This window comes from Solanum lycopersicum, chromosome 4, assembly GCF_036512215.1.
Source record: "Solanum lycopersicum chromosome 4, SLM_r2.1".
Taxonomy (NCBI): Eukaryota; Viridiplantae; Streptophyta; class Magnoliopsida; order Solanales; family Solanaceae; genus Solanum; species Solanum lycopersicum.
In genome coordinates, this window is record NC_090803.1 from 65,186,954 (window position 1) to 65,200,133 (window position 13,180).

Below are 13,180 nucleotides of genomic sequence, written 5' to 3' on the forward strand. Positions count from 1 at the left end.
AGAAGAAAGCAAAATCTTGTGAAGACAATTTCTCTTGCTTACTAGAGAGATTATTCAATCCTAACTCTAACCCAAGCCATCATCGGCTCGTTACCCGGGATTTGTTATAGGTAAGGATGTTGGTGTTACTAACAATGACCCCTTCCAAACTTTGTCACACACAATATATTATTGAATTTACAATTTTATATTATGATATCACTTGTAAAAATTAAATGATCACTCTCATATCATAAGCTAACGAATAGTAAGAGTGCAACTTCATTTCATAACTGAACTCATCAAGCAAGTGAAACATTCGATCGTAACTCTGATTTGATCTAATTCCTGGCCAATTATCACGTGAGCTTTACCATAGACAGAATATTAACGTTATCCACATAAATGACATTATTAAGATACTCACTTTTTACAAATTGAATCTCCGTAGTGTTGCTAGTGGTATATATATATATATGAATTTTATAAAAAGTTAGATATAAAGAATTGAGACGTATAAGATTCATTGAATGTTCAACAATATTGACATATTGCTACTCCTTTTTTTTTTCACCCAAAAGTTGATGTAAAAGTCATAGAAAATAGTATTTACATATTCATATATCCTTTCATTTTTTTTCCCTCTTGTCAGTTTGTGCAATAATTCATGATGTTTGTGTAAAAATTGTTTTTTTTTGCTAGGTGGGGACAAGTGTAGTAATGAATTAAAGATTCTATGCTACTGAAGTTTGGTACAAAAATTACTCTTGAGGTGCTTTCACTTTAATGTTCATAATAATAATAATAATAATTTTAATTCAAAGTGTTTAAAGGGGCAATCCAGTACATTATTGGTCCCTAGCAAATGTTTTTGTCACCCCCAATATCATTTTTTTACACTCCAAAATTTGTCCTTTGTCGACCCACATGTTTTATATGTTACATTTTAATTTTTAAGTAATGATGATTATCTTGTCTTTAAGATAAATTAGAGGTTCTATAGTCTAATTAGAGATATTTACACCTAATTGCAGGATGTAATAATCTTAGTACAAATTGCAACATTATACTCATAATTTTTAGGGTTCTTTTGGCTATAGATTTTTGTTCTGATTTGAATTAATATTTGGAGAGTACAATAACTGTTTGTTTATTAAATTAGCTTGTTCTTTCGATCAGTCTCGATTTAAAAAATAGAAGCTAAAATTCTAAAAATGGTTTCTATGTGGTTTTCGATCATTTCGTATTTATATAGTTTTTGTATTGCGATTTTTCATATCAGATAAAAAAAAAATTAAATTTTTTTTTCACAATTCTCGTTAAATCTAACCAAAAATATATACTTAAAGGATCAAAATAGTTGGTAACATGCTTTCCAAACTTTATAGAATAAAAAGGTGATAGAAAAATTCTTGATCATTGGTTACAATACGAGCAAATTGAAAGGATAAATAAATTAATAAGATGACCCCATCTTTAACGTGTTTATTTTAATATATCCTCTAATTGTATATTCCAAAAAAAAAAAATCAATTTAATTCTTGAATCTTGCAAAAGATAAGGACAATTGGTGAAGGGTTTCTTGTGTTTGAACATTTTTATTGTCTCACACAAAACACCATCCAAGAAATTTCGTATGGTTAGCACATGATTAATGTGAGATTATCGAACCTAAGGTCATTTTTTTTTAATAAAAAATAATTAATCAAATCCTTGGGATGTTACAATCAATGAACACATCTTCCAAGCAAAAAGGGTAGCAAAGGGAATGAGAAACAAATCAAAACTTAACGTTGACGGAAAAAAATATTTGGTGATTATTTTCATTTATTTTAATCTGATGGATAAAATTACCTGACACATATTTCCGATGAAAGATAACATATATCGTGTAAAATCTATTGAGGTACATAATAACTGATACTCAATCATAAAAAAAAAACTACTTAAAATCTCATAAATCAACTCAAATTGTTTAAGTTGGTCAAACTTATATATGAGTCCTTTATTCAATGTGAAACATAATACTTAATGATGGTAAAAATGTATTCACAAGTCCACAACTAAATTTTAGACTATTTTATTATAATTAAGTCAAAAAAAAAAAGATTAGGTCGTGTATTAGTTAATTGTAGTTTACTACGTACTCTAGATAACGTAAGTTGAGACATGTATTATACTTATTTAAATTTTGATTATTGTTATTTTATTTAATTATTTGTATATTTAGTTTTTTTTAATGATAAAACTAGTGTTGAAATAAAATAAGATTTGCTAATACGGGGTGACTAGGTGTGCATGGGTCGGTGTTGATTAGATTGATATATTATCAATTTAATTTTATTATTTTTTCGATTTTATATATGTTAAATTAATAATTCAATTAATAAAATACCTTATCAATTTTTAATTTTTAATTTTCAATTTAACTAATAAGAAAATATTCATAAAATAAATATTGTATACAACTTCTCTAACAATTTGGCATGATAGGACAATAACATAATTTTACATAATGCTCATAAAATAGAAGTAATATTAACTAACATTAAAATGATTATACAAGTGCAAAAAATTTAAAAAAAGAGTTTGTTTCTTGTGAACTCAAAGTAATTGTGATGTAATTGAAGGTTAACAGGCAAACAAAGTAATCTTTAAGGTGTTGATATTAATATTTACAATATTTTAGTAGGAGTGAAATAGTAAATTATTATAGCCTTAATGAATTATCAATTTACTGAATAATCTAGTATTAAAACACCAAAATCAAATTGATGACCCAATAATTTATTTTCGTTAAACCTTTTAAAATCCGTTAATCCAATAACAATAAACCAAGAATATTTATTTTGATTCGACTTATTGATCGATTCAATTTTTTCACTTTTATTACCAAAATGAACAATTAAATATATATATATATATATATATATATATATATATATATATATATATATATATATATATATATATATATATATAATATCTTTAATATAAAAAGTAATTTTTTTTAAACCTTTTGAATGGATATACATATATTAGAATGTCAACTATATATTCAAGCATTCTTCATTTATTGGTCTTATAGATTAATGAGTGTGGAAGCCAAAAATTTACCAACTAAGGAAAAATGCATTAACTAGGTATATAATAGAATTAATGCAAAGGCAAACAAGATGAGTACGATCCTTACGTTGGTCAAAGTAGTATAAATATCTCATATTTAAATTATACAAATTGTTATAATGTATTTTTTATATTAATATAAGAAAATTATATTAAATTTAAATATTGAATTGATTTACTTCAATTTATATAATTTTGAATATTAATAAAATTGACTCTCAATTTATCTACTATTATATAGTTTTTAAATACGTTTTCTTGGATATAGAGAAGTTTATGGAGTAGCTAGCTTATCAATTAGCGAGAAAAAAATTGTGAGTTTAATACTTTAGAAACTTATTGTTCTACTTAAATTTCCATATTTATTATTTTTATGTTTAATCGGAAGGAAATAAACACCGTATCATCTAAATTGATCTCTATAATAACTCTATTAAGTTTAATTAATGAATTTTTTTTTAAAAAAAAAATAGGCAATTTTATAGCCTTTTTTAAATATTAGTGAAAGGAGAGAATTTTGCATACAAAAACCATCACCATCCAATTTAAGTAATTTTCTTTTCCTCAAATAATAATACAACTACTTTGCAAATATTTTTCTAAAAGGTAACTCACTCAACTACACAACTTTATTCTAAAAATAAAATTTTCAAAAAATTAGATCAAAAAAACATATTTAAACGACACCTAATATACTAGATATAGGAAGCTAGCTAAGTTAGTTTGAGACTATATGAAAAAAAAAAATTAATTAAAAAGATGCCAACATCAACTAATTTCAACTTTTTCAAATAGACAATTAAGAAGAAAAAAATAAATAATCACTCGGTTTGTTTTTCTTCTGCCAACCATATCTGACCTCACATGGCATAGAAAAATTCAAAAATAATTAATAATAATAATAATGACTGATTTATAGCTTATTGGATTCATTATTTTATTTTTTTTGGTTAATTGAGTTTAGTATATATTTTTCCAATCAGCCATTACGTAATGGTTTGTTCAAGTATATGGGAAAAAGATTGGATGCTTCTTCTCCATGACCTAAACCATCATATTCCAAATCCTCCAATTTTTTTTTTTTTTTATGTAAGTCCGATTGAATCTGAATTTATATCAAAAAATCTATTTAAAGATAAAGGTTGATTAAATTAAGGATGAAAGAGTATTTACCGATTATCAGTTTTTCATTCTATCACATTCCTTATTGGTTCTATTATTTCATGTTATTTTTTTATTTTGATGATTATATTGTTTTGTTATTGTTAATGCTCTCTTCTACATTACTTTCAGTATAACTTGTTTCTTTTTGTACTTATTTTGATGATCTATCAGAAACAATATATATCTATCATCACAAGATAATAATAAAATTATATGCAAATCGTCCTCTTTAAATCGATTTTTAAAACTCTTCATTGTTATTGTTATAATAATAACATCTCAATGGCCAAATAAACATTTGAAAAAATAAATATTATTATAGGGCCACTTAGGACTAGATCCCATGTCTAAGCAATTAAAATAAAAGTAGTTTGGATCATTTAACACTTGCAATATTGTGGCTTAATTAAGTATCTCCTCTTTTCTTTTATTCACACTACTTTTTACTCTTATCCTGCCCCTTCACTAATTACGATTATTGAGAATATAATGTATGATCATTACATTATTCTTGGTTATAATGATCAGAAATTCATTTCATTGTATTAAAATGTGAACATATGAATACTATAATATTAATATGCCCTTTGATTTTTCAATTGGATAATTTAAGACTGGATAATTTAAGACGAAAAGAGTAACAATATGAAAAACATTTTATCATTTTCGATGCTCTTATATAGCCTATAAATATTGAAAGTAATAATATTTTATATCGATTTCGATATGAAAAAATATAAAATAGTTAAAAACTTAGATAATAATGCATAAAATTAATTTTTTTGATGTATACTTTTTTTTATATGGTCAAAGCAAACCACCCAAGTAAGTAAACAACATTTGAAACGAAAGAAACTAATTTTATATTTGACGGAAATTACCAAGTCTTCAAAGTGGATAATTGGCATAACTCACATTTTCCAATTAATACATATAATACTTGTAATTGCGTTTACCTAAGTAAGGTTTGTATGTGATCTTTACTATTTTATTTGAATAATATTAAAATTTTTAAGAAAATAAAAATATTTTACCATTTTGAAATAAAAATAACTCAAATGTTTATATTAATAAATACATTATCATTTTTATAAGAAGATCCAGATGAACGTTTTACAAACACACAATTAATATTTTATTAGTTTAAATTAACTTTAATAATAATAATAATAATATAGACATTAGTCTTCCTAACTCAAAAGTCATAAGTATAATGTATAATATCATTCCAACGCCTTCCTTGTCAGCATTTAGTGACAATGAAAATCAAAAATTTAAAATAATCGTATTTTAAAAATAAAATTTGGATGGTAGAATTTAAAAGATTTTCTAAAAATAATATTTAATTAGTCTTCCTAACTTATATTTACATGTAGATATCATTTCAAACACCTTCCTTGTCAGCCTTTAATAAAATTAAAATTCATATTTTTTCTAAAAAAGTCATATCTAAAAATCAAATTTCGATGATATATATTTTTATTAATTTGCTAAAAATAATATTAAAATTAATTAATTTTCCTAAAACTTATATTTACATACAAAAACCATTTCAACATCTTCCTTGCAACATTAATAATAACAACATTGTGGAAAGCAAATTCCGATTATAGAATTATTAATAAATTTTCTAAAAATAATGTTTGACTCAAATAATAATATACATTCCTAATATATATATCTCTTTAAATATTATTTCATACACAAAATAAAAACAGTTCAAACTTCACTCCTAAAATTACATTAAATATATTATTATTAATATTATTATAATAAAATAAAGTTCATTTTTTTCCTAAAAAGTCATATTTAAAAATGAAATTCTCGGTAATATATATTTTCATTAATTTGCTAAAAATAATATCAAAATTAATTAATTTTCCTAACTTATATTTACATACAAAAATCATATCAACATCTTCCTTGCAACATTAATAATTACAACATTTTGGAAAGCAAATTCCGATGATAAAATTAGTATTCCAAAAATAATGTTTGACTCAAATAATAATATATATATATATTTCTAATCATATTATTTCCTACATAAAATTATAACAATTCAAATTTCACTCTCAAAATTACATTAAATATTAAAAAAATAAATAAATGAAATTAGTAATGGGTTCAAATACCACAAGTAACCAAATAAATTGAAAATCCATTGTATAACAAAAAAGAAAAAGAAATTGTAACTGAAAATACACATAAAATCCGGGGGAGACGTTAAATAAAAAAAGAAGAAGAGTACAAAAACAGACATGTGATTAGAAAGAGGGACAGGTGCTTTGGCGTGAAGATGAAAACGAGAGAGACACTCTCACGATATTAAAAAAAAATCTTTCGATACGATGTATAAAAATAATATTAATATTTTAAAAATATAAATATATATTTAAAATAATCTATTAAACGATCCCTAAATCGTTAAATTGTCCTGTGAGGAAGGAAAGGAATACTATTTTCCTTTTTCTTTTTCCCATCGGCGCGCCTCGAGAAAAGAGACTTCTTTTTATCAAATCACAGTTTCACACTCAATGGTAATTAATTACTTTAAGCCATTTTATAATTTTGGAAAAAAAGATTATTTTTTTTTACCTATTTTGAAAAAAAGAATCCATTTTTTTTTCCTTGTATCATTTAATTTGGAATTTGATTTTTGGGTTATAAATCTTTTATTAAAAGGGTGTGAAAGGGGGTGTTTTGTGTTAGAGATTATTGTCCCCTCTCTTTAGTCCACCAGGTCAGGCCACCTCTTTTCCTCTCTCTTTCTCATTCTTGTTTTCTCATTTTTCCTCTTTATTTTTTCTTCACAAACCCACCATTTCTTTCTAATCTCATCTTGTTTTCTCCATTAATCTAGTGTTAAAGAGGTGATTTTTGTATGTTTGATTGATTCTTTTCTTTTATCTGGGATTTTTGTGCAGAAAGAAGAAAAGAAAGGATTTTGTTTGTAACTCAATTTTGTTTTTTTGGATTTCAGGTGGTGACTTTAGATCTGTTGCTTCATCTGCTGATGTTTTGGAGGTAAATTCTTACTCTTTTTTTCATGTGTTTTTCAGTTTCTTTTTGGTTGCTTTTGATTTGTTTTACCTCATCTTGATTCTGGGTTTATCTGCAAATTCTTTCTTGAGATATCTATAAAAAAAGTTGTGTTTTTTTGTTTGTTTGTTTGACTATATGCATTGGATGGATGATTCAAAGAACCCCTTGTGTTTCAGTTCAAAAAGTTGTCTTTTTTCCAAGAAATTAAGGAGAATAACAAAGTTATTGCACCTGCTAGTTTATGTTTTTGGACTTTTTATTGTTCTACATTGAGCTGATTTAGAGGGGGATGTTTTGATTATTGTTAAACCAGCTTCTTCTTTTAAAGATGATAGCTTTTTCTGATGTTTGATATTTATTAAAGATCTGTTTTTAATGGTTTTAGAGAGATTTGCTTAGTATCTGGTCAAGAAAAATGGTTTTTCTGATGTTTACAAGTATATACAGTTTGAGTCTCCGATTATTGGTAAGTATATATGTTTAATTTTAAGCGGGTGGGCTTAAGGGGAAGCTTCAATTTTTTTTAGTGTAATGGTGGTTTCTGGTTGGTGATGATCCGTTTTCTCCTTGCTTAAATTTAAAGACAGCCTTTTTACACATGTTGTCATACTAGTGTTTTGTATATGAAGTGGTTGTGATATCAAAATGTGTCTACAATTTTTTGTTGGTGGAACTATTCTTATTGCCGCAGTGTAACTGAGATTAGCTACATTCATTGCACTGGCAAAGTTTATCAAATACAGCCACTTTTTGTGTTCAAGGCGATTATCTATTTGTTGTTTTCTACTTTTTGTGATGTTTATGGTGATAACGTCAATTGCACATTGAGTACCTTGCTTTGGTTGACATGGAGGTACTCATATCTGGCTTGAAAAATCTCATTGATAGCAACAAGTTTAGAAAGATATCTCTGGGGGATGATATGTTCTAACTTGTGACATCTATGAGATTTGGCCATATATGAATGCAGTGTTGAAAGCTTGGTACTAAGCTCATCTGCCAATTGATGGCATGAACTCTAAAGCCTCTGTGGTCTTGTGCAACTAGAAGAAAAGGAATGATTTTTTTTGCTAAATCAAATAGTGTTTTCTTTTCACTCTTTTTCCTTATCTAATATTTCTCAACATTGAGATAAGAATTTCTGTTCTCACGTTTTATTGACGAACGTCAACCTTACAATAATGTGGTTTCTACTTTGCTGGCAGGTCTGCTTAGCAGTGAAGTTTGAGACCCTGCTGTCACTACAATACTATCTTTGTCTTTTGGAGATTGTGAATATAGAGTTATAGGCCTAATGCAAGGGCAACGGAGTGCAATCGGATCCCTGCCAGAAACTTTGGGTTTTACTCATGGTTCAACATCGAGTGATGGGGGTATAGATCAGCAGATATGTTGGAATAATTTGCGAAATCCTGCACAAAATCGGCTACCAGATTATATGGTACCTTCCAATGAGACAACCATACCATTTCTTAGTCATGCAAACCAAGAAAGGCAGAGTGTAATTGGATGGAATTTAGGAGAATCCAGCTCCTCCAATACACAAAATAGTGTTAGTCGTAGTGAAAATACTACAATGAGTGCCCGTCCTGGGCCTTCTCACTTCTCTGCTGAACAGCATTATGGGTCTTCCAATATTCTTTCATTGGGTGATGTTGAAATAAATTTGAATAACCAGTTAGCTAACAACACTTTATTTTCTCAAGCTTCTACTTCTAGCACTGTTCCAAATGAACTAAGTAGAAGTGCTGGACATGAGGGGCGTGATGGCGATGAAGATGATGATGATGACTGCGAAGTGATGGAGTGCACCCCAACATTCAAGTCTAATGGACCAGGAAAAGAACGGATGTCAACCGCCAGTACTTCTTCTGCTCCCCTTGCTGGGACTTCTGCAACTAATGGGTTTCTGAGGGATGAAAGTGATGGCAGACCAGGCTGTACACTGGATGGTCGACGCATGGCTTGTAAGAGAAAAGCAGTTGAAGGACATCTGGGACAATCTTCGGGAAGTGGAAGTCCAGATTATCTTCTAAACAGCTTATGGCGTTCTATACCTGCTCCAAATAATCTGACTGCTGGTGCTAATAGCTCTGCACCAACAGAAAGTAGAAGAAACATCAATTTGCCAGCGCAGATAAATCCAAGACTTGGGCTCACTATGGGTGGCACCACTATGGAAGGTCCGATTGCATTGCCTGCTTCAAGGAGAGCAGAAAGTTACCGTAGAAATTTCAGGCTTAGGATCAATGGCTCTCATCAGCAAGTTCCTATTCCTGGCAATACGTTTCCTACTGTGGGTAATGATAGAAATGTTACCATGTCTGACTGGGACGCATTGAGGCTGCCTTCTAATCAGTCTTTGGATTCGAGGTCTGTTTCTGCTGCAGATAATGTAAGTCCCCCAAGCCAGCCAGTTGCGGGGCCGGTTCCTTCTCTGCGACGAAATGCACAGAGGTGGGATTCATCTAGTTCAAGAGCTGGCAGTCCATCAAGTTATTCTGTTTTTCTTGAGAGGAATTCTGCAGCCTATGAACAACCAAGCTCAAGAAGTGTGCCCAGAAACATTTCGCAGCATCCAATGTTCATACCCGCTAGTGACTTGAGAAATTTGAATCAAAATCCTGTCAACTGGGGTTTAGCTGGTGGAAATATTTCCATTGCTGGAAATGTTGCATCTTCTTCTCGGAGTGGTCCTAGCTCAGTAGCCCCTTCCTCTTCTCCTGGTTGGGTGGAACAAAGAAATCCTCAGCAATATCCTCGACGACTCTCAGAATATGTTCGTAGATCTATGTTGTCTTCAGCTGTCAGTGAACCTGGAAGTCACAATGGTAACACTCCGCCACATTTGAGTTCTGCTACCTCACAGGAGATGGGGCTTTCTGGCCATCCCGGGCATCGTCCATCAAGTTCGAGGTCAGCATTGTTGTTGGAGAGACAACTCGATGGTGCAATGGGAGTTCCATATTCCTGGAGGACTTTGGCTGCTGCCGGTGAAGGAAGAGGCAGGCTAGTTTCCGAGGTATGATACTGGGTTCATTATTGGTCCAATATTCTGTAATTTCTCGTTTTGGCAGTATAAAATTATGTTGTTCCTTCAAGGCTTTTTACAGGTCCATAAAATTTCTTTTTTTGGGGTGGGTGGGTGGGTGGGTGGGAGGCTGTTGTAGCACTCATTATTTAGAAGCTTGCTTACCTGTAGGAAAGAACTTTGTAATACATCTGAATTTAAGAACTGTGGAGCAACTACAAACTTGCTCAATTGTAAACGCATGTTCCTCTTCAAGTTACTTTTCCCCATTGTTTTACCGTAGTCCTATGCCAAATTGCTCCCAGCTTAGTTCTGAAAGTTTAGATTTTTGGTATCCAGAGTAACTACTTACTGTAAGATGCTCTTCTAGCCTTCTTCATGGTTAATAATATACCCTAGTTCTATTGCTCCTGCCAAAAATAAGTTTTGCATGCTCGGCATTTGTCAGCATAAAACCTTTTGTGGGCTGTCTTTATTTTCTCGCACATAAAGAGCTGATTGATTCTATTGTGGTAAACGAACTTGTAAAGCTAAGCGTCATTTCCTGAACAAAGTACCGTTTTTAATATCACCAAATTTAGGACATGCTAGATGCTCAAAAAAGAGAAAGAGCAACTAAATGTCTATTTGCATTTTGGAATATTTTTGTTAGAGTCAGCTTGATTCAAAAATTATTTGTAAAAGCACAAGAATTAGAAAATATGCATTATATATGTCAATTGATTTGCATGTTGTGATTTTTTGTTTGTTCTCAATTACTTACAGTTGTTTTCTTTTCATTTCAGCAGATTCGCAATGTATTGGATCTAATGCGCAGGGGAGAGAGCTTAAGATTTGAGGTTAGAATTCTTGAAGCCATTTGGATATGTTGATTAGTTTATACAAAGTAGACAACTTAAATGTTCAATTGTCTAGGTTCATGTGTCTTTTAGTTATACTAGGTGCATGATCTTTTATGTCATCTAGGTATGACTTTATTCTATTGTGGTTTAGTTCATAGTATGTGTATAAAACCATTTATTAGGCCTGACCCTTTGTGTTCTTGAAGTGGAATTCCAATATATGAGTAGTGTGCTTAATGCCTATACCCCTCTTCCATCCTCTTTGTGCCTTGCGATCGTATCAAGGACGCCTCCTTTATATTCCTATATACGTTTTCGTAAGTTATTTGAAATAGATTTTTGATTTTATCGGATTCCAGATTCCTTGCCAATGATTGTCTAATTTGCTTTTGCGTTGGTGGATATGTCTTCACATTTCCTTATAACCTAGTGTGGGTGTTGGTACAAAATCACGAGCATTGTTACAAATTGACAAAAAAATATTTTCCTGATGGGACATGAAGAGTATAGGATGTAATTGATTAGCTTATAAGATAGTGTATACTGAAATTAAAATCTTCCTTGTATTCCAGGACGTTATGATCCTCGATCAGTCAGGGTTCTTTGGGATGGTGGATATTCAGGATCGCCATCGCGATATGCGTCTTGATGTTGATAACATGTCCTATGAGGTTAGTACAGGGAACATAACTACATTTTCACATCCATGAAATACGTACTAATTTGTCTGATTTACAGGAACTACTGGCGCTTGAGGAGCGCATAGGGAATGTCTGCACCGGGCTGACTGAAGAAACCATTTTGAATCGTCTGAAGCAACGGAAACATGTTAGCATTAGAACAGAAGAAACCAAGGATGCTGAGCCATGCTGTATTTGTCAGGTACAAAACTCAATACTATTCTACTAGGAGTCGAATCACCATATGCTGGGGATCTAATTTTAGTTCACCTTAAGAGTAAAGAGTCTTAATTTGTTCATTACAATTTGCAGGAAGAATACAAGGATGGTGAGGATCTTGGGAAGCTGGATTGTGGCCATGATTTTCATGCCGACTGCGTTAAACAATGGCTCATGCAGAAGAATTTGTGCCCAATTTGCAAAACAACAGGACTCAATACTTCAGGAAAACATTGATCCATGGAAGTTTGATGTACCAGTTGGACCATGGAAGGTTGACACAAAGCGTGTCTACGCGTTTGGTCCATGAGTTCATTCTGAGTGAGAAAGATCTATGTATTTTTCTCATTAATTTTATTCTGACCTCTGCTTAGAGGAGTTATTTTAGAGATAGAAGAAGCACTAGCTACAATTAGGGTCATTAGGCAAGAGTTATACATTATTTGGTTGTTTGGAAATTTACATTCTTACTTTCCAATTTATTGATACCTTTGAATATTTTTGGTTCATTTTTCTATACCCTCTTCCTATTTCATACATTTCTAGCACGTATCTACATCGGAAACAATCTCTCTATCTCACAAAGATAGATGTAAGGTTGTATACATGTATCATACCCTTTCTAGATCTAATTTGCGGGATTACATTAGAAGGTACATCTAATCCTCTCTGGATTCCCTCTCATGGAATCATATAATTATTGCGATCTATATTGTGTATTTTGAAAGGGTGTAAATAGACTCTTTTTGAACAAAGGACAAGTTTGACTAAGGGTGTCAATCAATTTACTTTACCCTGACCTAAGGGTGATTGAGCTAGTGTAGCACATGTGATCTCAATTTCAATTGACTTTACGTCCTTCTAAGAATGACTGAGTTGGTGCAACACGTATATTGGATACCTCAAAGCACTACTAGTAATTATGTTCTTTTAAAGTCATAAATCACTTTAAAGGTGAGATTGTTGGGGGCAAGTGCGCATCTAATAGCAGAGTAGTTGAGCTAGTTGGAAGAAAAAAAAAGATAAGAGAGACGTAACGTATTCTTTTATTCCCATTATACATATTTGATAATACTAATTTATTAAAGATTTGT

The 13,180-nt window shown here is 30.5% G+C and overlaps 1 protein-coding gene across 7 annotated transcripts; it reads left to right on the forward strand.

Moving 5' to 3' along the window:
* Positions 1-6,680: 6,680 nt before the first annotated feature.
* On the forward strand, positions 6,681-12,588 carry LOC101249818 (probable E3 ubiquitin-protein ligase RHG1A). Of its 7 annotated transcripts, none has more exons than XM_069297427.1 (7): positions 6,681-6,809; positions 7,253-7,296; positions 8,520-10,336; positions 11,134-11,184; positions 11,760-11,858; positions 11,926-12,069; positions 12,180-12,588. In XM_069297427.1, exons 3-7 carry the CDS (start codon positions 8,609-8,611, stop codon positions 12,321-12,323), a joined length of 2,166 nt encoding a protein of 721 aa, XP_069153528.1. In that variant the 5' UTR covers positions 6,681-6,809; positions 7,253-7,296; positions 8,520-8,608; the 3' UTR covers positions 12,324-12,588. The 7 variants fall into 7 exon arrangements, with proteins under 7 accessions (XP_069153528.1, XP_069153526.1, XP_004238139.2 ...); XM_069297425.1 differs by having other exon boundaries at positions 6,684-6,809; positions 11,131-11,184; XM_004238091.5 differs by lacking the exon at positions 6,681-6,809 and adding an exon at positions 6,906-7,012 and having other exon boundaries at positions 11,131-11,184.
* Positions 12,589-13,180: the final 592 nt, after the last annotated feature.

Excerpts from the sequence above, each read along its gene's own strand:
- LOC101249818 (XM_069297425.1), top strand. The coding sequence starts at position 8,609 with ATGCAAGGGCAACGGAGTGCAATCGGATCCCTGCCAGAAACTTTGGGT. Across the intron at positions 11,185-11,759 it reads GAGAGAGCTTAAGATTTGAG|GACGTTATGATCCTCGATCA; the intron begins GTTAGAATTCTT and ends CTTGTATTCCAG. Across the intron at positions 11,859-11,925 it reads TTGATAACATGTCCTATGAG|GAACTACTGGCGCTTGAGGA; the intron begins GTTAGTACAGGG and ends TCTGATTTACAG.